The sequence below is a fragment of the Ammospiza caudacuta genome, chromosome 16 (genome assembly GCF_027887145.1).
Source record: "Ammospiza caudacuta isolate bAmmCau1 chromosome 16, bAmmCau1.pri, whole genome shotgun sequence".
In the NCBI taxonomy this organism is placed as follows: domain Eukaryota; kingdom Metazoa; phylum Chordata; class Aves; order Passeriformes; family Passerellidae; genus Ammospiza; species Ammospiza caudacuta.
In genome coordinates this window covers 12358223-12385039 of record NC_080608.1, presented here as the reverse complement: position 1 = coordinate 12385039, position 26817 = coordinate 12358223, and the positions used below count along the sequence as shown (strand labels likewise).

The 26817-nt window shown below is 58.1% G+C and overlaps 3 protein-coding genes across 3 annotated transcripts; 1 reads left to right on the top strand and 2 right to left on the bottom strand.

Moving 5' to 3' along the window:
- Positions 1 to 821: 821 nt before the first annotated feature.
- Positions 822 to 5671, bottom strand: GM2A (ganglioside GM2 activator). The gene is made up of 4 exons (XM_058815241.1): positions 5431 to 5671; positions 3426 to 3578; positions 2401 to 2583; positions 822 to 2287 (listed from the first exon to the last, which is right to left on the bottom strand). The coding sequence occupies exons 1-4, from the start codon at positions 5545 to 5547 to the stop codon at positions 2132 to 2134; spliced, it is 609 nt and encodes a 202-aa protein (XP_058671224.1). The 5' UTR covers positions 5548 to 5671; the 3' UTR covers positions 822 to 2131.
- Positions 5672 to 10404: 4733 nt separating this feature from the next.
- Positions 10405 to 17980, top strand: CCDC69 (coiled-coil domain containing 69). Its single transcript, XM_058815492.1, has 9 exons — positions 10405 to 10545; positions 15453 to 15522; positions 15934 to 16091; positions 16284 to 16359; positions 16531 to 16604; positions 16814 to 16915; positions 17097 to 17216; positions 17452 to 17549; positions 17718 to 17980. The coding sequence occupies exons 1-9, from the start codon at positions 10498 to 10500 to the stop codon at positions 17884 to 17886; spliced, it is 915 nt and encodes a 304-aa protein (XP_058671475.1). The 5' UTR covers positions 10405 to 10497; the 3' UTR covers positions 17887 to 17980.
- Positions 17981 to 19947: 1967 nt separating this feature from the next.
- LOC131564974 (cationic amino acid transporter 2-like) lies at positions 19948 to 25309 on the bottom strand. Its single transcript, XM_058815598.1, has 13 exons — positions 25229 to 25309; positions 24642 to 25014; positions 24386 to 24541; positions 23961 to 24129; positions 23556 to 23692; positions 22972 to 23194; positions 22380 to 22516; positions 21950 to 22052; positions 21712 to 21854; positions 21236 to 21402; positions 20609 to 20717; positions 20260 to 20360; positions 19948 to 20076 (listed from the first exon to the last, which is right to left on the bottom strand). The coding sequence occupies exons 1-13, from the start codon at positions 25307 to 25309 to the stop codon at positions 19948 to 19950; spliced, it is 2028 nt and encodes a 675-aa protein (XP_058671581.1).
- Positions 25310 to 26817: the final 1508 nt, after the last annotated feature.

Here is a 26817-nt window from a genome sequence, read left to right as displayed (position 1 = left end):
CCGAGGCCGCTGTGGGGAAAGGCGGCAGCGCCGAACCCCCGAGGGGCGGCCGGGGATGGGAACCGAGCTGGGCAGCGGTCTGGAGCACAGCACTGTGAGGGATCTGAGCTTGTTCGGCCTGCAGGAGGCTCGGGGGTGGCTTTATCACACTCTACAACTCCCTCAAGGGAGGGTAAAGCCGTGTGGCGTCGGGCTCTGCTCCCAGGCAGCCAGCGCTATGACAGGAGGACAAGGTGCTGAGCTGCGCCAGGGAATGTTTAGGTTGGACTTTAGGAGGGCTTTCTTCACAGAGAGAGTGATCAGACTGCCCAGGGAGATGGTGGAGTCACCATCCCTGGAGGTGTTTAAGGAAAGACAGGACATGACACTCAGCACCATGGTGAAGGGGACATAGTGGTGCTCAGTCAGGGGTTGGACTCACAGAGTGAGGTGGTGATCACAGAGATCTTCAAGCTCATTGATTCTGTGCTTCTGTGATCCCCTTGCCTTGGGGCAAACCTGCAGAGCCATGCAGGTGTCAGGGTTAAAGAAGGTCACCCAAATGTGTGACACCCTCAAAGCCCCCCAGCATGAGCTGTGGCTCCCTGGGCCATGGCTGTGTCCCTGTGTCCCCACATCACAAAGCAGCGTTTGCAGATCCCTGCTCTTCACACAGGAACTGCCCCCAGGGCTGCTCAGCTCCAATGGCCACAGCATCCTCCACTGCTGTCCCCACCACAGCACCTCCACTTCCCCCAGCTCACACCCACATCCACACTATTTCCAGCGAAATAAATGTCACCTCCAGGTCACCCCCAGCAACAAGAGGCACCAGCTCCACGTCCTGGTAAAAAGATTTATTAAGAACCTGCAGAACCTGCCCAAAAGGAGGTTGCTGCCGTGGCACTGAAGGGGAGCAGGGGCAGAGGGTTAGTGCTTCTCCAGGCAAAGCCAGAGGGTGAAACAAAGCGAGTGGAGGGCACAGAAAGGCAGTGGGAGCACATCTGCGTGGTGGAGGAGCACCCGCAGCAGTTAAGGCCTATAAAGTGCTTGTAGAAGCCCTATCGAGGGGCTACAAAACACAAGCACGCAGGGACAGCAAGGGATGTGGGTGGCTGGTGGCACCTGGCACAGGGGAGTGATGACAGGCTCACACCCTGCCCAAAGCTGCAGCAAGAAGGACTCTGCCTGCCCACATGACAGTCCCCAGCCACAGCCAGGACACCCCAAAATAGGATCTAGGCTGGTGGATTTCATGGTCATCTCCCAGTTATCCCATGTTCAGGATGCTGCTGTGTTTGGGTGCCTCTGCCAGCACAGGGGAAGGACAGTCCCAGTGCAGCATCCTGCCTTGGCTCACTCTCAGAGGAAAAATGAGATGAATGTGACTGGTCCTCAGCCAGGCTGTGCCCCAGCAGTGCATCACAGCCTTGTGTCCCCCTCTGGAGCACAGTCATCAACCAACAACCTCTTCTGCTGCTGGGAGTCACCAGCCTCTTGGTCCCCCCCTAAGTGGGAATGCCCATGTGGGGCTTGGGTGGTTTCTCAGGTGTTCCTGTTTGCCACAGGAGGAGCATGGGGAGGTGCCTTTCACAGGTGCTTCGTGCCACCAAGCTGGTTCCCCATGCAGGACAGGGATGCAGCAACAGCAGGTTCAAAGCTGCTGTGTGGGGTAGGGACACTTCTGCAAAACAGTCCTGTGCTCTGGCCAGAGATGGTGGGAAGCAGGAACACCCTCTGCAACTAGTGCTGCATCCCTCTAGCCTGCCCCAGCACTCCCAAACACTCCCTCATCCCCACGGACTGCTCCAAGAAATACTGCTTTTCTCTGGAATGTTTTTGTCTAAAATTGCCCTGATAGGAATAAGAAGAAAACAAAAAAATTGGATAAAAAATAACAACCCCAGGTCATGCTGGAGTTAGGCTCCAAGGCCACCCTGTCCAGGCAGGAGACACCCAGGTGATGGGTTTGGGGACAGCAGAACAGCCAAAGGGGCCTCTCTGGGTGCAGCAGGGAAGGAGGCACTGGGGGGGACAGGAGGTGCCTCCTCCTGACAGCAGGAGGGAAGGACCTCACAGGGATGGGTTGGCACAGGATGGGATGGGACAGGGGACCAAGCTGGAGGGGATATGAGGGCAAGTGTCCCACCCCTCAGTGGGAGTGCAGGGAGAAGGCCAGTTTGACACAGCTGAGCTCCTCCCCGCCATTGCTGACCACCACCCGCACGCGGTAGTTGCCGTTGGTCATCCAGGAAGGGAGCTCCACATCGGGCACATCAAAATCGCTGGCTGGCAGGGAGTAGGAGCCCTGTGGAGAGAGGGGACAGACAGACAAGAGGTCAGTCAGAAGGCCAGCCCAGCACCAGAGGGCACAGTGGCACCCAGTGGCAGTGCCAGTGTCACCGCAGGGCACGGCCGTACCGCTTTGAAGGGGCAGTGGCAGGGGATGCCATAGGTCAGCAGGGGCTCCGGGCAGGGCGTGCCGGGTGGGATGAGCTCATCCAGAATGCTGCAGACGTCGTTGTAGGTGCAGCTGCCCAGCTGGTCAATGCAGGGCAGCTGGATCCAGAGGTCACCCAGTGCCTTCTCTACCACCAGCGCTGCCTGCAGGGAAGGTGTTCAGCACCAGCACAACCAGCAGGGGCACCCACAGCTCCTCACCAGCCAACTCAACTCCCTCAGCTCCTGATCATGCAATCCTTGGGATGTCCATGTGGTCAATAAACCCCCCTCCTGCCTCCCCCTCCTGGCTTTCAGTTCCTCTCAACCTGCAGCTTCTGTTCCTCCAACCTCAGTTTGACCCCTTAAGCTAACACCACCCCACACCTCACATCCCCACCTGCTTCCCCTCTCTTCTGCCTGTCCCAAAACTCCCAGGGTGCTCCCATCCTGCAGCTCTGGCTCCTCACTCCCCTAGCACTCACCCCACAGTCCCAGGCCCAAACAGACACCATAGCATTGCTCAAGACAGCCCATGCACTCTAGACAAGAGACATGTTCTGTCTCATTCCAAAAAACTCCCCAAAAGTGTTGCAGGGCAGCTGGCATGGCCCAGGGTTCCCAGAGCAGTACTGTGCCATGTCCTTGGAGGGAGCAGCTGGGTTGGCTGCTGAAAAACAAGTACTGCAGTGACATCCAGAAGCACCCACAGCACTTGGGTTTCACTTCCCTCCTGGAGCCAATACATCCCCAGGACATGAAACAACTCAGGTGGTTTCTGCCCTAGGAACAAGGTTGGGAGGCTCCAGCTGAACTGTCTGCTCCCAACACAGATCTCCCCATGCCCACTGCCCTGTTCTGGCTTACAGAGCCCAGTGTGCTCAGCCCCACACCTCTCTGCACCTCACTCCCCAAGGGCTGCTCATTCCTGCACCCATTTCCCAGCTGCCAGTGGTTTGGGGAAGCTCTGCCCTCCCTCACCACACAGAGGGACATCTGGCACTTACCTTCAGAGGGGAGCCCATGGTCTTGCCACTCTTGACAGCCGCGCTGACACGCAGGCTCCCCGGGATGCTGATGGGGTCGGGTGCCACAGAGAGGCTCTGCAGCACCACGGGGTCCCTCTTGTCACCACAGTTCTCCCAAGCAAAGCCACCAACCTGCAGCACCGAGGGACAGGAAGAGTTAGAAGCGGGGCAAGCCTTGCCTTGTGTTTGCAGGAGGTTTATCCAGAGCTGCCCCTCTGACCCCTGCCAAACATCTGCTCACAAAGAGCCAGAAAATGACCTTCAGCCCCTTCAAATGCCAGTTCTTAAACTCCCAGCTCTCCAAGACTGAGGACATTGCAGAACCCTCTGTCCGCGTGCCTCTGCATGTACTTTACACCCAAAGAGCGTTACCAGACTGCAATTTCCAAACTTGCCTCAGCTCTGCCTCCAAACACCTGACGTGTGACCAAGGCAAGATGCATCCATCATGCCAACGGCACCAAGCAAGGTGTGTGAGGACAGGTCAGAGCAAGCTGGGACCAGATGGCGGCTGCACTGTCCAGTGGGATGCTGGGCAATGGTGTGGGGGGAGCCTTGGGGGGGGCTGTGGGGCTGACACAGCCTCCCACCTCATCCAGGACCAGCCCTGCTTTGTGAGCCCTCATCCACCAGTTCCAGCCACCTAGCTCCACATAGGAGCAGGAATCACACTCGGGGACCAGATGAGTGTCTGTGCTCATCCTCTGCCTGATGCACCCCAGGGGCCTGGTCCTGAGCTACAAATGAGTACAAATCCTGATCCAGAGTACAAATGAGCCAGGGAAGCAGCATTGCCCTAATGTGATAATGAAAATCCACACATAAGGAGATGTTACCCGAATGAGAGACATCACTTATGTGTCTGGTCTGATTTAAGAGTCACTCTGGGACATCTCCCCCGTTCCCTACAAGCCACACCAACCTCTCCAGCCACCACCAGTAAAGACACTTTGGTTCAAAGGTGGAGGGCTAGCAAGACTTGTCTGGAACAGCCACTTCTGAGCCTGCCAGAGGCAAATGGCAGAGACCAGCCCCAGCTCCCTCCCAGAGCAGGTTTGGCTGGAGCATCCCGTGTCCCCACGGCATGACGCGGGGCTCTCCTGCCTGCTCTCAGCCGCAGAACCGGTGGAGGCTGTATTGCCTGGTGCCACACGGCAGCCCCAGCGGGCACAGCGCAGCCCACGCAGCCGAGCAGCCCATCCCACATCCCGCTCGCCCGCCGGGAGCAGCCCAGGGCAGGACACAGGGCTCAGGACAAGCCGGGACAAGGGTAGGCTGCACCTCAACACTGAGCCAGAGCTGGGGGCCCCCAGCCCGAGAGTCTCCGGGCAAAGAGGCTCCAGCGAGCTGAGCATCAGTGTGTGGCTGCAGAATGCTGCCCGCAGAGCGCCCTGCAGCCTTCCCAACCGGTTCCCCCTTCCCTCGGGCAAGCGCAGGAATCCTGGAAAATAAATTGCGATATTTCCCTTCACACCGCGTGAGAGTTACACGTAGTAACTGGCTGTGTCTTAATCAGCGCGTGTTAATGAGCCAGACCCAGAACTCCGTGGGAATAGGGAAGAAGAACCTGGGCTGGAAAAGATTAATGAAGCAGCAAAATGAGAGCCGGGATACGATCAGACGAAGGAAGAGGCCGCTGGGTTTCAGCGTTGAGAAGTGTTTGTAAACACTGGATCCCTCTTGCTCCGAGCTGCCTCCAACCTCCAGCACTGCTCCCAGCGCGGGGGGCTGCGGGGCTCCGGGGCTCCACGGACCCACCTCCCCTGCCCAGCCACAAACACCAGCGATCTTCCACCCTGACTGGATGGGAAAAGCTCCAGGGGTCCATGGACCCACTCCCCTGCCCAGGCACAAACACGCACCCACCAGCGGGATAGGAAAAGCTCCTGGTCTCCTGCAATCCCAGCGGGATGACGGAGTCTTACCCCTCTCCGCCCCGCCGAGTCCCCTCCGGCAGCCCGAGGGCTGCGGGGTCCCCGCTCACCTTGCTGAGCCGCCGGGCCCCGCTGCGCTCCACCAGCAGCGGCGGCTGCGGCCCGGCCAGCGCGGCCGGGACGAGCTGCAGCGCGCACAGCGCCAGCGCCAGCCCCGCGCACAGCATGCTCCGGGAATGCGCCGGGAACGGGCCGGGATGAGTCCGGGAGCTGCTCCGAGCGGTGGGGAGGCGAGAGGAGGGCAGGCACCTCGCCGGCACCGGGCGGGCAGCGGCCGGTCTTTGAAGCCCCGAGCAGAGGGGACGAGCCCTCTCTCGGAGCCCGGCCCACCACCGCCCGATGCCACTCCCTCCCCCGAGGACGCTCCCATTTTCCCTTCCCCTTTTGCTCTCTTTTTTTTTTTTTTCCCCTCCCTTCCCTGGTTTGGCTGCCAAGCGCAGGACTGGACTCACAGGGATGCTGGGACGGGAAGCGCCGCTTTCCCAAGATCCCAGAGCCGGCATTTGGAGCTGGGGGGCGGGAGCTGCACCCACCCCGCCGGGGCACACACATCACCCCGCTGCCATGGGGGAAGCACGACCACCTCCCCACCACCCCCCCTCCACCCAGGGCTGCGGCTCTCCGCACATCCCGCCCGGGGGTGCCCCGGCTGTGCGAGGGTCGGTACCCTCTGGGCAGTACCCGGGACACCCACGCTCCCCCCGCGCTCGGCACAGGGCAGGCGGCAGCTGAAGAGCAGAGATATTTGAGATATTTCAGATATTTGAGACCCTCACACCCGATGCGTGTGAGCAGGAGGGAGGGAACGCTGGCATCGGGTAGCCCCTGAGTGGGCAGTTTGCCACAGCACCTCTACCACCCATCTATGTAAAATGCTGGATTTATCATCCCCTCTTCCATTCCTACCCCCTGTTTGCGGATCATTTTCCAGACAGAGGTGCCCCAGGCACCCCCATCATGCTGGAATGGTGACACGGGTACCCCTCTATCAGGACGGCACAGCAGCATGGATTTTCCCATATATTTTGGTGGACAGATGCTTTTATCCTGCGGAGGGGACTGAGCCAGCTGAGCACACATGACACAAGTGTGGCAGGCCTCAGCCCTCCCCCCCTGCCACAGCGCAGTCAGGAGCCACTTGTGAGACCCTTCCCCACATTCAGCTCTGCTCTCCCTCGCACACGGACGCTGCTTGGCCTCCCCATATTGCTCCCAGCCCTGGGAAGGGTTGCCTGCCTTGTCCAAAGCCCCGTCTCAGCTCTATTTTTAGCCTTCCGTCCTTATTTAGCAGCGAGGCCGGGCGGCAGCGTGCGGCAGGGCGTGGGAGCAGGCAGGGGACGCTCTGGGTGCTGCTGCCCACCCCGAGCCCGCAGCGACAACTGCGCCGCCGATCCACTGCCGAGGCTCCAGGGTGAGGCATAAATAGCCCACACCTCCCAGCCGGGAGCGGGGTGGAAAGTTATCCCCTGGGATTAGCTTTCACTTTGAGGCCCTGGAGCAGCCGGAGGACAGGGATAAGGATAGGGATGCATGGGGACACAGAAGGAGCATTGTGTTTCGGGCTGGGAGGGGAGCAGAGCCCCTCACCTCAAGCCACTGGTATCGTATGCTTTTCTGCTTCTCACAGCCATTGTGAGTGAAGGTTTCACTTCCCTTTTCCATCCTTTTCCACTTCATTTTGCCATGGGGGTAAAAAGAGAATAAAGGACTGCGAGAACAGGTTAACCCACATCTTTTTGCTTGGAAAAGCACAGGCAGGGACAGGAATGACTTGAAATCGTTTCACTACCTCAAGGCAGAATCATGCGTGACCTAAATCCCCACTAAAAGAGCCTGTGACTTTTTTTGGGCTCCAACACATGTGAGAACTTCTCCAGTTCAAACAGTTTTTTCAGCTATCTCACCCATGCAAAATTGAGTCAGGAGGTCTCAGCAGACCTGGCTAAACACCTCAGATTTGCATTGAAGAAAAGCAGCCAGAACATCATTACCTCTCATTTACAAAAGCAAACAGATGGCAAATGATGAGCACGGTTTAACCACGACCACTCTCTGTCCCTTGCTTGGGCTGCAGCTCTACCAGGACCCATCAGGCATCACCACATGCCAGCTCATCACCCAAAAACCTTCCAGCAAAATATCCTCCACCTCTCTTTTTTTTTTATTTTTCCAGACTAGGTTTCTGAAAATAAGACATACAAACAAGAAAAAAAAATAATTACCCCATCTGCAAACAGACCATGCCAGGCTGGCACTGACATTGCCTTGTACCCATCCTGTTGTGCCCAGTCCTTACCAGCTAGAACCAGAGAGAGAGCCACAAGAGACATTTCAACAGTTTGCACAAGTGCTTTTCTGCTTTTCTTATCCAAAAGCTTTGGCAAACATTTTAAATGACCATTGGTACAAATTACCTCGACTTTCCAGCTGTTATCCCATTTGCGGCAATTCAGCGGAGCATGTGATAAAGCCTCCTTGTCTCACTTTTCTAGACAAAGCCCTGAAGATGTCTCCAGCTGCTGTCATTCCTGGGGAGACTTCAAGATAACACCAAAAAAAGACATTAGAGCAAACTTCAAAACGAGCTGAAGCTGCCTCAGGTGGGGGCACCATACCACCTCTGCTTTCCTGGACTCATTTTCCTGTCTTTGCATGGCTTGAAATTCCCTCGCTCCCACAGTCCCCTTTTTCTCCAGGCTGCCTCATGCAGTCTCCAGGCCCTTGTGCTCCCCGGATCCCCAGGGTGCTCTGGTTACCCCTACAATGCCATGGAAACCCCCTGCTTTGCTTAAAAGCAGCTGAACAGAACAGTTTCTGGCTGCTGAAGTGCTGCCCTGAAAAGGGAGCAAGTTTTCAGTGCATTGGGGCAGAGGAGGATAAAGCAGGGCTGAGATGAAAGACCAGTCTGGCAGGCACATATCCCATGCAGTTTCCACAGGAAAGATTGGAGAAACTGAGGAATTGCTAAAATCAAGCTAGAATAAGAGAGGTTTGGGGTAGCACAGGCAGGGCTTTTGGCAGGCAGCCTCACAAGTGCACCCAGAGGCTGAAGGAAGGATGTAACATGGTCTGGGCAGCCGTGCCCCAAAAGGCAGCAATCTAGAAGCACAGGGCTGTCACAGCAGAGCCTGCAAGCAGAGGCTGGGGATCTGGGGATGGGGGTGCTGCAGCTGGCCTTGCTGCAAGGCACATCCCCAAGCCCCAGCTCTGCCTTAGTCTGATGTGACCAAACTGTTTTTTCTCCACCATCGTCATGAAAAATCCTACCAGGAGCCCCATTTTGTGGCACGGGGGTGTCCCCAAGCACCCCCTCAGCACCCCACAGTAAAAAGCTGAAATTTCCACCAGCACATGTGCAAACTACTGTCCCTTTGTGCACCAGCAAGATGTGATGGCAGCTGGACAGGGTCGTCATCAGCTGCCCACACAGTTGCTTCTCTTTGCAGCCAGGCTCCAGCGATGTAAATTCAGCCTGGAAATCTGCATGTGCTTTGTGCTTGCCCCTGTAGGCCTGCAGTCTCTGAAGTCTGGACCAGGATTTTTAATTAACCCTGGAGAGGTGGAGAACAGCACCTTGCGCTTGGCTTTTATCCCACAAACGATCTGCTCAGCCCAAATAAGTACTCTCATGCAGGGAAGGAGACTTGCCCCATGCTGAAGTGCTGGGAGAGATAAGAACTGAGACGCTCTCGGTGGTTTCTGAGCAGTGGGAGCAGATGCCAGAAGCTTCTGTGACTCACAAAATTTCACTCAGGTTTGGCAGCACCCACCCAAGAGGACGCAGGCAACTGGCCCCACCAGTCCCCTGGAGACTTGGGTCATCGTGGGCCTGCCCCTCACCTTCCCCACCCTCCCATCCAAGTGGTGTTTCACAATTTCCTCCCGTGCCAGGGTTACCAGGGCAAGAAAAACACCTCCAAGCCGAACGTGACAGGACAACCAGGCACCTCCACTCCTCCCTCGCTGCCCAGGCAAAATGCCAAGGTGCTGGCATCCCCAGAGCCGCAGGCTGCTTGGACTTCTCCCAGGGGATATTTGGAAAATGTCAGAATAGAAACTTGTTGACAAAAAACTTGCAATGTTTCCATACAGGCACGGCCTCGTGAACAGGTTCAAACACTCCCATTTCAGCAGTTCTGGTTAGCAGCAATGGGTATTCAGGTCAAAATGTGTGGTCATTCAGGAATCTATAAAAATAATAATTTTTAAAAAGTATTTTAAAAATAAAATCAAAATCAAAACATTTGGAAGAACCTACCTTTCCTCGCATTATTTTTTAGATGGGACACTTTCAAATCCATGTGTTTCCCTACGTGTTCAGGACCCACTTCCAAAGTGTAGGATTTCCCCCTGGAAAAGGAACCCTGGCTCCAGGCCCAGCGTTTGGGGTGTGTGGGATGCTCAAGGGAAGGGTTGTCAGGATGCAATCCCTCAGGCAATATGGATCACACCAAAACCCTCTCCAGCCAGCACGACGACCCCCAGAGCAGAGCTCCTGCCAGGAGTAACACCCCAAACCCACCACTTGTCCACAAGTACCCCCACACAAGCTGAAACTTGATGGGGTGATGGCAAAAGGCAGATGGATTCTGCTTTCTCACTCTCATCCCTACTCCGAAGGGGGCTGGGGTGGGTTCAGCAGAGGCAGCCCCCTGAGCAGCTGGTCCTGCTCCCACCCCAGGAGCCTGGTGCAGGGCTCCTGTTCCCTTTTTCCTCGCCCAGGAGGGGACACCTCCAACGCAGGGGTCCGGCTCTCCCTATCCCACACCCAGAACGGAGCATCCTCAGTGCAGGGGGCCGTGGGACAGAGCATTCCCGCAGCACCCCGGCCCAGGGCGGGGACACCCCGGGGTGGAGGGGGCGCAGGGCCAGCCCCGGGGGCGGGCAGGCTGCGGCCGGGGGCCCTGCCCGCGGCTCGGGGGTGCAGAGCACCCTCTCCCGGCGCTGCCTGTCAGCAGCTGCCGGACGTTTTTATTACTTTTTTTTTTTTTCTTTTTTTTTTTTCTGCCTGCCAGCTGGGGCGGCTCATCCCGTCCCGTCCCGTCCCGGAGCGGTGCCGCTCGCCGGGGGATGCCGCGCCCCGCGCCCCGCGGCTGAGCGGGTCCCGCCGGGGCTCCATGGGCTGCACCGGCAGCGCCCTGCGCTGCTGCCCCGTCGGTGCCGAGGTAGCGGCTGCGGGGGCTTTGGGGCTGGGCTTGGGCTGGGCTTCTCTCGGGGTCGGGGCTCCGTGGGGTCGGGCTCTCGTGGGAGCGAGTGCACACGTTGTCGGGGTTCGATGGAGTTGGGGTTCGCGCGGGGCTGATGTTTGCGGGGAGTCCTGCTCGCACTGCTGGGGACATGGGGTGCTGGGGCACCCGGCGTGGGTTCCTCCCTGTCCCGGGAGCGGTGGTGTCGGGCGGTGTGGCTGTCCCCGGCTGTGTGGGACCCCACGGGCATTGTGCATGGGGAGGTGGCAGCGGGGACAATGAAAGCTGGCAGCCACCCGCCCTCCTGCATCCTCCTGCACTCTGCTGCACCCCTCCAGGCTCACCGCGACATCACGGGGATTTTATAGTTAACGGGGTGCAGGATCTGGGATGATGATGCCAGTTGGAAATGCTGGTCCCATAGATGACAGGGATGGATTCCCCCAGCTAGTCCTCTGCCAGCTTCCCACAGCATCCTCCCTCATCCCAAAGGCTGTGTCCCCTTGAGCTGAAGGCATCGCTCCTGTAGGGGAACACTCTGAGTCCCCTCAGATCTCAGCACGTTGCTCTGTACTGAAAAGCTCTTCAGCAAGATCTGAAATTATCTGCTGATTGTTATTATCATTGTTATTGTTATTATTTGATGTGCTCATGCTGCCCCAGTGCCTCACCACTGACCTCGGGAGATGTTTTTGCTGTTGGATGTGCTGTGCTTACTGCTGTTGCTGTTGTGATTGCTGGAGGGTGGCAGGGGAAGGAGGGAAGGCAGGAACACCCCTGGCACGGGTGGCCCTTTGCAGATCCAGCTGTGAGAGTCCCCACTTGGGAGCACAGAACCCACTGCAGGATGTGCAGGGGGAGCAGGCACGGGGCTCACACGCATCCAACAAGTGCCTTTATTTACAGCACTTGCAGGCTTGGTCGCTTCTCCACATCATGGAAAAAATCTCACTCTATGCTATGCCATAAGATCAGATATTTCTGGGCTGGTTTGTGACTCTGAGAGCTCTCAAGAACAGGCAGAGGACAGGGTGAAACAACAGCCCCAAGGCCCCAGGTGCTGAGAGCCCCACATTCACCGAAACACGGAAATTTGTCATTTGCCTACAGACATCTCCCTTCCTGCACTTGCCCGCGCTCTGCTCAGCCCTGTGTCACCAACAGTCATTACCCATAAACAGCCCTGCTGCTGTGACTGAAAGTCATTCTGAAAGAAGCACTTAGAATCCCCGTTATGGCTTAAAGGCATAAGGGCAGGCATGGGGCCACTCCTGCCCATGTTCTCATGTCCAGAGTACCAAAAAGCAGGAGGAGAGACCTTCACCTTCCATGCTGATGGGTGGATTTGCAAAGTTGGTCCCTTGAGGTTGCTTAGGTTTAGGGGAGACTTCAGACCCCAGGGATAAGCCCATCCAGAAGGCATGTGTAATTCATGGGGCTGGGGACTCTAATGGGGCTGGGAGCTGCAGAGGCTTTTGAAGCCAGTCCCAGGTTTGACCTTGAGGAGCTGGTGCTGGGCTGGGTCTGGCGGGTGGATGACACACCAGGAGCCACTGTGTGCCCTGGGGGAGGTGCCTTGGCAGCCTCATCCTTCCCTGGCACCAGTCTGCGGGCAGCAGGGCGATAAGGGAGGCACAGAGAGAACCCAGCCCTGAGCTGTGGGTGCTGCCCCGGGGGTTTCCTTCCCCTTCAGCTCCATCCACCCCTGCTTGGCCGCTCACGGTCACCGCTCGCGCTTTGGTCACGCTTCTGGCGTGAGAGAGGCCAAGCTGCCTTCCCAAAAGTCAGGGCTGAGGTTTGGCCGCCTTCCAGGGCTGGGGTGAATTTATTTTGAAGTGCTAGGAACTGTACGGAGCACCAGGAGTCAGGGAAGGGTCAGAATGCAAAACTCGGGGCTGTCAACAGTGTGAAGTGTTTGCCTATGGTCTGCGGCACAGATCTGACTGCAGGAGAGGTGATAATCACCTCCCAACACAACCATCACCATCGCTGGAGGAAACACAGCAGCAGGGTTAGAAACAGGTCCCACGGAGCTGTGCCAGCACTGCTCTGGCAGCGCTGAGCGTCGGCTGCAGGTCCTGGGAGGTGTTACAGTCATGGGCCAAATCCTGGCCCCCTTCTCCACAGCCACAAAGCAAAGCCTCCTCCCCAGGAGCAGAGTCAGGATTTAAATACTCATTTCCTGCCTCTTTGTGATTTCCTTTGCTAGGTTGCATGGTTGAATTGCTTAAAGTACTTGTAAAACAGGAAAAGAGGAAGAAAAATACAGTCCAAAACTGCACCTCACGCTAAGAGCTGAAGCAGAGGCTGCAGCCACCCCGGCTGCCCACACTGTGCCAGCTGCTCTGCACTGGTGCTCCCCACCCCAGAACCCTTGGAGATGACTCAGGTCCTGTTGGAAATCCCTATTAATCCATCCATAAACAGTTCTGCTCCAGACTATTAGAAATATTTAGTTCTAAGAATGTAGATACTTTTGGTTTTTCATAGCTAGAAGGTATTTTTGGCAGAGGTTCCCAAGAACTTACAGGATAAGCTACACTGTGGATGGCCCCCACCTGCAGGATGTATCAGGCTGCTTTTTCCCTGGCCAAAGCTGTTCCAGCTGGAGCAATTCCCAACCTGCTCCTTGCACACACTGTGGATTCCAGGATGATTTTCCAGCTCTCCAAAATGCATTAGGTGATACTAGAGGTTTGGGTGCCGCAAAGCTTCTCTGGAAGTGACAGTGGAAAGTCCCTCCATATTTCAGAGCTTTCAGCCAAATTTTGCTGTTCATCCCAGAGGTGGAGCTTTTATTCCAAAGGACAATTGAGTGCTTATGATTAAAATTAGCTCTAGATGCTGTTTTAATTGCTCCTAGAGGTAGGAAGGTGCCTCACTCATAGCCTCAGGGCAAGTATTTAGATTTGTCTGTTGATGCTGGTGAACCTGTTGCTCGCTTCACCTGTTTCTGAATTCAGTGCTGGTGTCTCAAATCATCTTCCTTTAGAGACTGAGGGGCTCTGAGGTCCCATCCTGCTGGATTTGGGGTGTGGGGGAGAGGTGAAGATTCCCTGGGTGTGTGCTGGGGACATTGCTTGTGCTATGGAGGTCACCAGCCCTCAACTCTCTGTCCTTAGGCATCACTTATGCCAGTGAGCAGGACAAATGCAGCAGAGGTGGTTTGGTTTGGGGGTTTGGGGTCCCTCCTGGAGGTGGTAACAGCATCCTGCTCTCAGCTCTGCTGAGATCACCCAAAACCCTTGAGGTGTGTGTCACCCCCCTGTGTCAGCAGGGCCCTCCTACGCAGACTTTGAAAAAGAGGGGGGATATGGGGTGTGGGGCTAGGGGAGAAGGCCTTTTAGGACTCCTGTGATGCCCTCAGGACTGCAGAGCCTCAGCTATCTCATTTATCTCTCCCCTTGCCCCCATCCCCTGACTTCAAAACCCCTCACAGGACAAGGGTACGGTAAATGCCAGGGAGATGCGGGCTGGCATGAGGCGTGTCAGGGGACAGGCAGGGATTCCTGCGGACACTTTGCAGTCAGGTGTGCCAGGATTCAGCATCATCCCAGGGCACCCCTCGCTTTCTGGATGAGCTGCATGGACAAGGAGAACGAGCCCTGTGAGCTCGGACTGCCGGCTGCCTCCTCGCCCCCTCGCCTGGGCCGCGTTCAATGCCGCGGCTGCTCATGCCATAGAAGGGAAGATAAAGCCGTGGCTTCCCAGAGCCTTGGAGCTCTCCTGCTCGCTGGAACTGCGCCTCCCCCCAGCTCCAGGAGGGGGGCTGCAGGGGAGGCGGGGACAGGGACGGCTGTTTGCTTTCCCGTGCTTTTTCCCAAGCCAGGCTCCCTAATCCGGGCTGGATTTGGCCGCGCCGCCGTGCGGGGCCGAGCCGGGGAGCAGCCGGCACAGCGGGCACAGGGCTGCTCTCCTTAGCGATCGGGATTTTTAGGGACAGCTCTGCCGGGGATGGAGAGCAGCTCTGTGCCTTCAGGTGAATTTTCTCACTCCTCGTGCACCTATGCAATATCCAGAATCACATCTCAGTGATTGGCATCAGGGACCAGATTTGCCCTCTGCCAGTGAGGCCGAGCCGAGAGCCTGCGAGCTTTGCTTCTATCTTTCAGCAACTGATAAAAATATATCCACTTTTTTTTTTTTTTTCTTTTCTCCCCTCCAAGTGACTAAATTAATCCCATGCAGGGCTGGAAGGCATCCCACGGAGCTGTATTGCTGGAGGCAGCTCCTGGCTCTGGGTTATCTCAGCCCCGAGGCAGCAGCGACAGCGTGCGGGGCTGTGCAGCGCATTCCTGCACTCCTGAGCTCATTGCTTGGCCGCCTGCTCCCGCCTGCTGCCAGCCCTGCACAGGGGCTGGACCGCCTCTGATTTATGGCTATTTCTCATTTCTCACTCCTGCTCCAGCTGTGTCAAAGCCCATCTGTGTAAGGCCCTGGCAGAGCCCTGTGTTTGGGGGGCTGCAAGGTGCCAGGGACCAGACTGAGCTGAGCGTCCCAGGACAGGAGGAGGGTGGCAAGAGAGTGCCAAAGCTGGGCCCTGCCAAGTGCTGCCTGCTCTCCCCCACCAAAAGTTTTGCTAATGGAGCCCATTTTGCACCAGCACCGTGGGGGTGGCATCCCCCAGGTTTTCCAGCTGAATGCTACCTGGTGATCTGTCTGGGATGCAGGGAATTGGCATGAGCTTGAGGCTGCCTGATGGGCAGTACATGCACACCCATGGGTGCCCAGTACTGGGAGAGGGCAGGGGGCTGGGGAGGGGCCACTGCTCCACCAGGACCTGTGTTTTAGCAGAGCTGATGGGGGCTCAGTGCAGGGTGCTCTCTGCCTGCAGCCACCTGCCCCACTCTGTTCCCCCCTGCTCCAGCCCCCTCTCTCTCTGCCAGAGACAGCTAAAAGCCCAGCAGCAGAGGGGATCGGCTTCCCAGGAGCTCTCAGCCTTGAAGACACAGAATGGTGAGGAAAAAATGTGTTTTCCCCCTGCTTTGCTTTCTCAGAGTGATATTAAGGAAGCAGTGGTCAGGCCCCAGCATGGCACCAGGGAGGATGGGGAGGATGTAGGTGCATGCTGGTGCAGGAGGGCAAACAGAGCATCCCAGAGACAGCAGCATCCCCTCCTGTCAGTCAGACAGAACAGGAGACCCCAGAACAGGAGACCCGACAAGCTCTGTGTGCTCTCTGAGCCTGGCAGCACCATCCCAATTTGGGCTAATTTGGACCAGAGGGATGGAGAAGGGTGCTTCTCCAGTGGGAGGACGGCAGTGCTGAACCCGGCCCTGGCACTGGCAGGTTCAGCTGCCCAGGGTGTGCAGGCAGCGCAGCCAGGGGGAGGCAGCCAGCGCTGCTTCAGCCGTGTTTGTCCCGCAGCCAATGCCTGCCTGCTTCCTGAGCACGGCGAGAAGGCAGCGCGGCCAGAGGAGTGGGCGGAGAGTGCGAGATTCCTCCGAGGCCAGGAGGAGGAGGAGGAGGAGCAGGATGCCGGCCAGGCAGGCACTGCCAGCATCTCCCAGGACATCGAGATCCAGGTGAGCTGGAAGAGCTGGTGCTGCTGGAGGCAGCAGCTGGGCATGGAGCACGTCACCAGCCTGGTCTTCCCTGGCACATGATGGGCTCTCCCATTTTTGGGAGAAGGATGGGTCTAAGAAAGGGTGAGGAAGCCCAAAGCAGGGAAGCTCTACATCCCTCACACTGAGATTTCTCATCCAACTTCTTCCCAGGTACAAAAGAGAAAAGAGCAGGAGCTGAAGGAACAGCTTGATGCCCTGAGGAGAGAGCACACAGAAACCCTGCAAGGTGCGGGCCAGGGCACTGGGGCTCCCTGCAGCTCCCCTCTCCTGCTACTGCCCTGTCCCTTTGGCTGCCTGTGGGGCCATGGGAATGCTGTTCCCTGCTCTCCACCTCTGTGGGGCTCAGGTGGAGCCAATGTCCCCACACTGGTGGCACTCAGCTCATGTTCCCCCACAGAGCTCCAGGGAGCACACGAGCAGGAGAAGCTGCTGCTGACAGAGTCCCATCACAGGTCTGAGGCAGCCTTACAGGTACCAGCAGAGAAATCCCTGGGGAGGGGGGCTTGTGGAGGGCTTAAGGACCATCTGATGGTTCTGCCATGGTGCCCCACATGGCCACCTCAGTCCCTGGTGTGCTTGGGGACTGCACCAGCTCCTCCAGCCCTGGTGTTATTTGGGTACCATAGCCCAGAAAGAAACCCCAAATACCTCTCATTCTGCTTTCCCCCTGGTTCTCCTAGGAGAAAATTCAGGCACTGAATTCCCAGCTGAAATCCTTCCAGGACAGGATGAAGCGGGTGGAGGAGTCACTCCTGAGAACGGACTACAGGAAGCACATCCAGGTGCAGGGAGGGTGGCAGGGAGGGACCTGCTATGGGTGCTGACCCAGAGCCAAGGGGCCTCTCTGATGGAGCCTGGCAGGGGGGGCTGGAACCAGAGGGGAGCACAGGACAGCTGAAGGGGGGAGCAAAGCCTGTCCTGGGGGGTGTTGAGCTCCCTTGGACACAAGTGATGGCCCTGCAGGAGCACGGGAGCCCCAGCCCGTTCTGGGAACAGGAGCTGGAGAGCCTGCACTTCGTCATCGAGATGAAGAACGAGCACATCCACGGCCTGGACAAGAAGCTGCTGCACCTGGAGACCGTGGTGGGTTGAAAGGGGGGGGTCACAGATGGGCTTTCCTCTTTTCAGCTCCTCTACCCACCTAAATTCTGCCCAGAAACTGCAGCTGGAGTAAAGGTGGATGGAGCCCATTTCCTCTCTTGGCATGGGGAGGGGGTGGGTGAGCAATGCCACCAGGCCAGCATTTCACCCAAAATGGGGTGGCAGGGGGCTCAGCAGTGCTTCCCAGCTCTCTCCTCACCCTCCTGCCCCCTTCCAGGAGGAGAGGAACCTTCAGCTGGAGGAGAAGGTGAAAACTCTCCAGCAGGAGAACGAGGACCTGCAAGTTCGCACCCAGAACCACTTGGTCATGGCGAGGTGAGTGCTGGTCCCACCCACCGGGACACAGGTGACATCTCTGCTGGCGGGGACAGGTGGCAGTGCGGGAGCACCTCGCAGCCTGCGGTGCCACCGGGTGCTTTGCAGGGAGCAGAGGGGCTCGTGGGCGCTCAGGCTGTGCCCTCAGCCTGTGCCCTGTGCCCGCAGGCAGCTCTCCGAGGAGCTCCAGGCGGCCCGCGGGGCTCTGGAGAAGGAGGCGCAGCTGCTGGACCAGGCTCGCCGGGAGAAGGAGGAGCTGCTGTACCGAGTGCTGCACGCCGGGGACGGTGCCGCGTTCCCCATGGCCACCGGCGAGGTGCCCCTCATCGCCACGTAGCACCGGCGGCACCGGGGACTGCGGGGCTGCCCTGCGAGCCCGGGGCTGCTCTCACCGGGGCTGCTCTCACCGGCGCTGCTCTCAACAGCGCTGCTCTCACCAGTGCCCCCAGTCGGGGCAGGGCTCTGGGCTGGCCGAGCCCTCGGGGCGCCTCACGGACCGCAGTGATGGAGCCTCTCCTGGCAGTGATGGAGCATTTCACGGCAGTGATGGAGCATTTCACGGCAGTGATGGAGCATTTCACGGCAGTGATGGAGCATTTCACGGCAGTGATGGAGCCTCTCATGGCAGTGATGGAGCATTTCACGGCAGTGATGGAGCATTTCACGGACATTTACTTCTGCATTTCCCCAGCCCGTGTGGGGCTGCAGAGGGACCCTGGCCTCCCACCCACGCAGTCCCTGCACCCTTTGCTCTGGTGATGGGGTGTCTGGGGGTGAAAGGGGTCAGCCAGGACACACAGACTTGCTTTGGGCCAGATCTGACCCAGCACTTGGCTCTGAATATAAACAGCACCAGTGCTGCCCCACGGCGTGAGGACAATGAGGAGGCCACTAGGACAAGCACCAGGAGGATGAGGAGGGCACTGGGGACATGGTGTTAACGTCACCAGGCAGGGCTCCCACCCTACTATTCCCATCACCTCCTCCACCTTCAGCAAATGTCCCCCAGGTACAGCTCCTGCAGCTCAGGCATGTCCCAGCTCACAAAGACCCCAAGCCCTACTTGTCCCTGCTGCCCATCAGCAGCACCACCAGTCCCATCTCCTCCCCCAAAAGCTGGAGCAGCACATCAGGGAGCAGAGCATCCTCCAGGGGTACCAGGCTTTGGCAGGTCACACCCTCTGCTCCAGGCAGGGCATCCCCAGCAGGGAAGGTGCTGCCAGCAAGGCTGAGGGTCAGGGCTTGGGTGCACACAAGCACTTTCCCCTGGGTGCACCAGTGTGGTGGGAGTCACTGCTCTGGGGCTGTCACAGGCTGTCCCCTCCCTCCCCAGTGCTGTTTAACCAGAGGTGTACATGTGTGTGTGGGTGTGTGTGTGGGGGGGGGGTGTTTGGGTGTGTGTAGGTGTATGGGTATGTGTGTGGGTGTGTGTGTGCACCAGCCAAGGTCCTGCTGGCTGTAGGGATTACAGATCTGCAAGAAGCAGCAGCCTCAGCAATCCCATGTCAGTGGTTTGGGGGACAAAGTGGGGGGTTTGTGTTCTCCACACCCCATACCGTGGGGACAAGGGGAAGGGTGGGAGCTGGACCACAAAGTCTCAACAAAGAAGCTCCAGATGAGGGCCTCAAGGCTGATCCCCATTTTCCTGCTCCTTTTCCTCCATTTCAATGAGCTCCCAGCTCAGGGCAGACCCGGGCCCTCCCAGCATCAGGGCCACTGCATCAGCCACTTCCGTCCTTTGTGCTGACCCTAATCACAAACACAGCAGCTGAACGGGCAGCCAGGAAGGCAACGTGGATGTGGGGTCCAGCTCTGACCCACACACCCCCATGGGGTGGCCACAGCGGGAAATGGGGGATCCTGTTGTGTCACAACCACGTCCCACCAGGGCACCCTCTGCTCCCCACACCATCTGTGCCTCCCCCAGGTGCTGTAACACAAAGCAGGGATAGCTCAGCAAACCCTGCCTGGCTATGGCTGGAGGGATCAGGATTTTGGGACAAAGGGATGTGAGCTGGTGGGCTCTGGGATGCTGCTCTGGACACCTGGTACCACATCCCAGAGCCCCACGGGCAGATCCTGCGTGGGACTTGGAAGAATGTGCCCGACTCTGGGAAAGGGGACACTGGGAACTGAGGAGGAGGAATAAATGAGTGCAGAAAAGGACTTGCACACTGTGAAGGGGGACAGCCTGGATCAGGCAGTCATAGGGGGGATGATAGCAGCTCAGGCTGGGTGCCCAGGTGAAAAGGAGGGTCAGGGCAACACAAGAGGCCTGTCCACCTCATTGTGAGCAGCTGAAGGAACAGGGTGGGCAAGGGGCCTGTGGGGGGCTGCAGGGAAAGGTTTCAAAGGAAAAAAAAAACCACAAAAACACAGCCCAGTAACAACAGCAAAACTACTTGTGTGCTTTATCCTCTTCAAAGAGAACTCTGTGTGCAGGGGCTCGCTGTGAGGATTTGGGGTGCTCAGGGAGGTTCACCAGACTCGGGCAGCAGCTCCTGCAGCTCTGGCAGGGCTGGCCCCTCTGTGGGACAGGACCCACAGCCCAAGGGGCTTCCCTGGGCACAGGCACAGGGTGGAGGGAGCCAGGCCCTTCCCTGCCCCTGGGCACAGGGTGGAGGGAGCCAAGCACTCAGGAACTGGCCAGTCCCTTTCATTGCCCCGGAGCAGATGGGCACAGGGCAGTCCCACGGGGCTCCAGGGCCACCTCCCTGGCTCTGCTTTGGGGCAGCTCCTGGGGACCTGTCCCTTCAGGCCAGGGGCTCTCAGTGCTGTGCCAGATCCCATAGCCAAAGTAAATGAGGAAACCTGGGAAAGGGCACAATAGGGTGTGAATGGGCTGCTTCTCTTCCTTCCCCTCCCAGCCACCGAGCGCTGGCCCCCTCCTTTGGGCCACATTTCAGAGGACACGGTGCTCCCACCACTGCCGGACATCAAGGGTCAGCATCCCCTCCCTCCCCACCACTGCTCAGAGCAACATTGGTGCCTCAAACCACCAGCCCTCCACCCAGAGGGGCTGGAGGCAGCTCCGGGGCCTCGGGAGGGGCCGTGCTCACCCGCCGCCATCCAGAGCAGGTACCGCAGCCAGGGGGCCGCGCTGAGCCGGGCCAGCAGCACAGCGTTGGTGGAGATGCTGAGGAGAGGCAGGAAGGGCAGGCAGGGAACCTGCAGGGTAAATTCCACGGCTAAATGCAGCTCTTTGTTGCTCTGGCTGGTTGTCCACAGGCAAGGGGAAGCCCAGCCTGGCTGTGAGGCTCAGAGATCCAAGCTGGGGCTGCAGCCTGTGCTGGAGAGGGATGCTTGGGAGGGTGTTTTGGTTGACAGGTCCTGCACTGCAGGATTTGAGATGAGAGGCTTGTAAAAGTAAGCCAAGGTGTTAGGGCCAGATATCTTTTTACTGAAGAGCACCTCTGGTTCCTCAGCAGGCACCGGGCTCAGCTGGGAGATGCCCCTTCAGCCCATGGGGGGAAGAGCCCTCATGGTCCCTATGGAAAACCCCACAAGCCACATGCTGCCTCCAGCAGTGCCTTATTAATGTGGATGCAGCAAAAATGTGCCTGACCTGCAGCTGAGGGAACAGCCCCAAATGGAATCCTATCCCCACAGGGCTGCAGCACCTCCTGCTCCCTGTGCCCCAGGTACACCCTCCTGGGTACACCCTGAGGGTTGGGCTGGGTGCTCACCACGAAGGATGCCTTGTCCTGGCTCTGAGGCTGCCTCCAGATGAGAAGAGCTGCTGCCAGGATCCCCAGGAGAGGCAGGGCCAGGGCTGTGATGCACCAGGCACCTCCAGCCCACAGGCAGGGCAGACCAGCAGAGCTCACCCAGCCCAGGGCACAGGCCAGGGCAGCTGCAGAGGGAGCACAGTGTCAGGGCAGCTCCCCTGGGCTGTGCCATCCCTCTGCCAGGCTGCCATGGGGGACAAATGACAACTGGGGGACACTGCTGTGGCTTCTCATGGTGGGTTTGGCTTTTCTCTCCCTCTGGGAGGTTTCCTGAGGTCCCACTGGGCAGTGGGGTGAGGGCAGGAAGGAGCCATGCAGCCCCTGCATCTGCTGCTGGGTGGTTTCCACCAGGGCAGCCCTTGCTACAGCAGCGATGTCCCCCCTGGGTCCCCCAGGCCAGCTCCCTTAGAGCCCATCCATCATCCCAGACACACCTGCAGCTGTCAGAGCCCGGACCACCAGGGCAGAGGAGCGAGGGGTGGGATGGGGGGGTGGCTGCACCAGGTGGTTCCACCATGGCTGCACAGCTGGGACCTTCCCCACAGGAGTGTCCTGAGGGCTGGGCTCAGGCCGGTACCTGAGGAGCAGACACTGGGTGTCAGTGCACACAAACCTGCACCTGCCCTGTCCCAGAAGCTGGGTGAGCCCTGTCCCCTGTCCCAGCAGTCTCACCTGAGCAGCAGCACACAGGCAGCCACCATGGAGTAGGCCAGCAGTGTGCCAATGGACATGGTGTCAACCAGGGCTTTCAGGTCGAAGAGAAGGGCCAGGAGAGCTGGGGGGAGGAGAAGCCCTTTCAGCCTCTGAGCAGAGCTGGCAGTGCTGCTGTGCCCACCTCAGTCATACTCTCCTGACTCCCACTGCAACAGAACCTCAGTGGACTGGTGATGCTTTGGTCACTAGCACAAAGCATCCCGTCACCTCCTGCCTGGCAGTGCAGAGAGGCTGGGACTCCATCAAGGCCAAATGGTCCTCACCCACCGTGAGGAGATCTGTCTCTGGGTGAAGAGACAAGGCTCAAACAGCTGCAGGCAAGCTAGAGGGAAGGAGGACACCCACCAAGGCCTGCTCACAGCTGAGGGTGACCCAAGCACTCACCCACCTGCCACTGCCCCCGACACCAGAGTTGCCACCACCGGGCACTGACGGCGACTGACTTTGGCCAGAGGCTGGAAGAGGAGCCCATCCCGAGCCATTGCATACAGGATCCTTGGCATGGGGAACATGGAGCCCAGGAGGCTGCATGAGACAGGGGAGGACATGGGGGAGAAGAGGGGAGGAATGCAGGAGGTGCCATCCTGCCTTTTGCCCCTCCAAGGGAGCTCCCATTCATCTGTATGGCCCATAACCTTCTCAAGACCATCTAACAAGATCATCACCTTCCTCACCATCAGATGAGGGACACTGTCAGGGAAGAGATGTCTGCAGTCACCTGTGCATGCCAGAACATCCCAGCTCATCCTTGTGGACATGGTGCCACCTGGCCACTTCCTTCAGTGGCATGCCAAGGACTTTGGCTGCTCTCCCTGATCAGGAAGGGCCAGGGTGGGAACATCATTGTCTGGAAGGGATTTTAACCAAGCAGGAAAGGCAAGGAGGAATTCAGGAGGGAGGGGTTGGGGATATCTCCTGGATGTGTTCAGCTCCAGTAGCTGCTCTGAAGCACAGAAATGCCATCGGAGGATGCCCCTCACCTGGTGGTCAGGGCACACAGTGACCCCACAGCCACAGCATACTTGGCACTGCTCCAGCCAATGTACTCAAAAGCCACTGGCAGAGGGCTCGTGGTGTCCAGCAGGTAGTAGGGCATCATCAGGGTGAGGGCAGCAGACACCCCAAGGTAGGCCAGGAAGCAGATGAGGAGGGAGAGAATGATGCCCATGGGGATGGATCTCTGGGGGTCCCTCACTTCTTCCCCTGGGGAAAAAAAGCTCAGCTGTAGGAACAGAGGCTCATTTAATGCGCATGGCAGGCTAAGAGCCCAGCACAGGCTGGAGAGCAGATCCTATATCCCCCCAAGAGAGGACACAGAGACCTTCTAGCAAGGACCACTGGATGTTCTGGGCCCCAGGGATATTGGGATAGAGAATGTCTCTGCTCCAGGATTAGCCCAGACATTCCACGAGGACTCAGGAAAGGCAGGAGAGGGTGGCTGCAGCACAGAGCTGGGAACGTGCCCAATTCCCAGCCTCACACCAGTTCCCAGCACTGTGGGGACAGTCACTGCCAGCCCAGCATGCAGGGAGGGTCCCACCAGCAGCACCCCCACCCCAGTTACCTGTGGTAGCAATGCAGTCAAATCCAACAAAGGCATAGAAACAGGCAGAGGCTCCAGCCAAGGTGCCAGTGAAGCCATAGGGCATGAAGCCTCCCACCCCAAAGGCACTGGTGATGTTGTCAGCCATGGATTGGTTCCTGGGGAGGAGGAAGAAGAACCAGGCCGTGCAGGGGGGTCAGTGCAATGGGGACACAGGATGGGGTCAAGCTGAACATCCAGCCCCCTTAACCCACAGCATCAACCCAGCAGGGCTTAGGATTTTGTCTCTTTGGCACATTGCCAACAGGGAGAAACAGAGAAAGTGATGTCTCCTGGGATAAAGTGGCGTCTCCTGGCATGAAGCACTGGGGGTCTGACTCCCACCCCACTCTGAAGGCAGCACAGGGAGAGTGAAGCCCCTCATACCCAGCCTCCTGGGCAGCTGCCTGCGGCAGGTTGTCCTCCCTGAGCTTCCAGTTACTCATGTGGCCTTTGATGAAGCCACTCACTGTGACAAAGAGCAGGACGAGCACGTTGAGAGCTGTGAAGGCTTTGTTGACCATGGTGGACTCTTTCACTCCAAAGGAAAGAAGCGCTGGAGAATAAAAAATCAAAACTGGATGAGGTCCTGGATGACACCAGCGTAGACATTCCTGGGGAGGGTGGAAAAGGGGGGCAGTGGTAAATTCAGGACAACTTGCAGATTTCCCCAGATTCCCTTTCCATCCCCCATTCTTTGCTCAGGGAAATGGCAAAGCCATCAGAGGGGTCAGCCCCATCCTGAAGACCCCACAGTGGGGTGAGGAGCTCATCCTACCTGATGGAGGGTGGCGCAGGGGGAGGCATCCTACCTGTCAGCAGGACCACCAGGCCAGCAGCAAAGGCATCTAGGTGCTCTGCCAGCCCCACAGAGCTCATGGCTGCATGAGCACCCAAAAACCTCCCCATCCTCTTGCCGAGGAGCTGGTCAAAGGTAGCGCTCCAGGCCCGGGCAACGCTGGCAGTACCTGGGGAGAGGGGATGGCTGTGGTCTGGTCCTGTGAGGTCTCAAAGGACACCCAGCAAAGCCACCAACACACGGTGGGAGGGATCAAGAGGGCCTTGTACCGATGACATAGGACAGCAGCAGGTTCCATCCAGCCAGGAAGGCGCAGAGCTCCCCCACTGTCACGTAGCTGTACAGGTAGGCAGAGCCAGCCAGGGGCACTCGGGCCCCCAGCTCGGCGTAGCACAGCCCTGCCAGGGCAGACACCACGGCTGCAATCAGGAAAGAGAGCACGATGCTCGGGCCAGAGCTGCTCTTGGCCACCTCCCCTGCCAGGACGTAGACCCCAGCCCCCAGCGTGCTGCCCACCCCCAGGGCAGCCAGGTCCAGGGGCGAGAGGCAGCGGCGCAGGCTGGAGCCCCCCGGGCCGGCCGGGACTCGCTTCCTGCGGGACAGCAGCCGGGGAACGGAGCGCAGCCGGCTCCAGCACGGCACCTGCAGGACGGGAGAGCAGCAGCGGTGAGGGCACTGCTGCCCCACTGTTTGCTGCCACACTGCTGCCCCACTGTTTGCTGCCCCACTGTTTGCTGCCACATTGTTTTGCAGAAATAAACAAAACTCCACAACTTTTGTGAAAGTTGTAAAGCTGGAATGTTTATTACAGCGCTGGACACATGTGGGAATCATTCCTTTAAAATGACATGTGTACTTCTGGGAACTTCAGGTTCCTTTTTATCCCCCTCTCAAATCCATATGCATACAATTTCACAATAGGTTCAGACAGATTCATTTTTACGAATTTAGCGTGGCATTTGCAGCTAGTTCTTCTTTATCAGAAAGAATTCCTAGGTCAGGTTGACCTGCTCTCACAGCAGTCTCTGTCTCTCTCTATCACCTTCTGTCTCCCCCCCTTTATCTCTGTCTTTCACTGAAGCAGTGTCTCTGAGCTCAGGCTTTTGCAGTCAGACTACACTGCAAGCTACATACTTAAAGATGTACATTCCACCTAAATCAAAATGGATTTCTACCCTGGAAAATTTCTACTCTGTCTCACCCACTGACCACCCTGATGTGACACAAACCCAGCCTCAGTGGTGGCCTTGCATCTCCAGTGCTCCTGGACTTGCTGGGTGCTGCCTGCTCTCTGTCCCTGCCAGTAAAACAGCCCATTTTGGAGCAGATTTGGGGCTCAAGCAGCTGTGCTGCTCTCTCATCCCCAGTGACAAATGCAGCTATGCTTGTCCAATTTGAGAGAGGGGACAAGGACAAGTATTTGACCCCCCTGCCAGCTCAGAAGGTCCTGTTGCTCCAGCAGCCTCCTCAGCAGGGACACACAGTCAGGATTATCCCAGCTTTGACAATGAAACTATTTGAAATACAGAACCCATGCCAAACAAGGAAGGATGGGAGATGCTCTGCTCCTGGAAATTGCCTTGAAGTGCACCAGGGAGGACCCACGTGCTCAGCTGGAGATGCTCCCCCAGCACCTGTAACTGTGGGTCAATGGCACAGCTCTGGAGGAGACGGGATCTCCTGGGCCATCAGCCCGTGCAGTAAGGCTTTGGTTTCTGGGGGCACCAATGGGAATGTCAGCCTGGCAGAAACCCCAAATTGTGTGACATCTGTGCTTGGGGGAAGGTGTGCTTGGTATGCCATGCCTGGGATTTGTGTGCCTTCCCCCATCCCACACATCCTTTCCCAGAAGCTCCAGGACTGGAGAATCTGCTCCACATCCCACGGTGCTGCCAGGACCTCCAGGTCACCCCCACGGCAAAGCAAAGCCGTGCCACACACTCCAAACGCCATCATCTGCTCCTTCCATGGGGGGACACCCCGGGCAGGGGCACAGGGGACATGCGATCCCTGCTGTGGCCTGGAATTGGAGGGGACAGGGACAGCCCTGCCCGCACCCAGACCCGCAGGATGAGCCGTTCCTGGTGTCGCAGGGAGCTCCAATGCCTCACCCTCAGGACAATGCTGTGCCCTGGGGGTGAGGAGGAGCCGTGCCCAGCATCTCTCACCCTCTCACAGCCCCAGTCCCGCCCAGGACACCAAGCCCCGGCGATTTTCCCCTCTCCTGCAAACAAAAGACTCACCGCAGCCATCCTTTGCTCCAGAACGAGCTGCTGAGGACAGGGAGCACCAGGAATGCCCCCCTGAGGCTGTCCCCTTAAATCCCTTCTGGGAGCACCCTGGCCCTCCCCCTGCTGACCACCGCTCCGGGCTGCACAATGGGAAATCTATGCGGAAATATTTTTCCCACAACGCCTTCCAAATCATACACACAGCCTGCAATGC

Excerpts from the sequence above, each read along its gene's own strand:
- GM2A (XM_058815241.1), bottom strand. The coding sequence starts at position 5,547 with ATGCTGTGCGCGGGGCTGGCGCTGGCGCTGTGCGCGCTGCAGCTCGTC. Across the intron at positions 2,584-3,425 it reads CCATGGGCTCCCCTCTGAAG|GCAGCGCTGGTGGTAGAGAA; the intron begins GTAAGTGCCAGA and ends CCTTCCCTGCAG. Across the intron at positions 2,288-2,400 it reads GCCACTGCCCCTTCAAAGCG|GGCTCCTACTCCCTGCCAGC; the intron begins GTACGGCCGTGC and ends CTCTCTCCACAG.
- CCDC69 (XM_058815492.1), top strand. The coding sequence starts at position 10,498 with ATGGGCTGCACCGGCAGCGCCCTGCGCTGCTGCCCCGTCGGTGCCGAG. Across the intron at positions 10,546-15,452 it reads GCTGCCCCGTCGGTGCCGAG|AGACAGCTAAAAGCCCAGCA; the intron begins GTAGCGGCTGCG and ends TCTCTCTGCCAG. Across the intron at positions 17,550-17,717 it reads AACCACTTGGTCATGGCGAG|GCAGCTCTCCGAGGAGCTCC; the intron begins GTGAGTGCTGGT and ends CTGTGCCCGCAG.
- LOC131564974 (XM_058815598.1), bottom strand. The coding sequence starts at position 25,309 with ATGAATCTGTCTGAACCTATTGTGAAATTGTATGCATATGGATTTGAG. Across the intron at positions 23,693-23,960 it reads GCAGCTGCCCAGGAGGCTGG|GAACCAATCCATGGCTGACA; the intron begins GTATGAGGGGCT and ends CCTCCTCCCCAG. Across the intron at positions 20,718-21,235 it reads AGGACAAGGCATCCTTCGTG|GTTCCCTGCCTGCCCTTCCT; the intron begins GTGAGCACCCAG and ends TTTACCCTGCAG.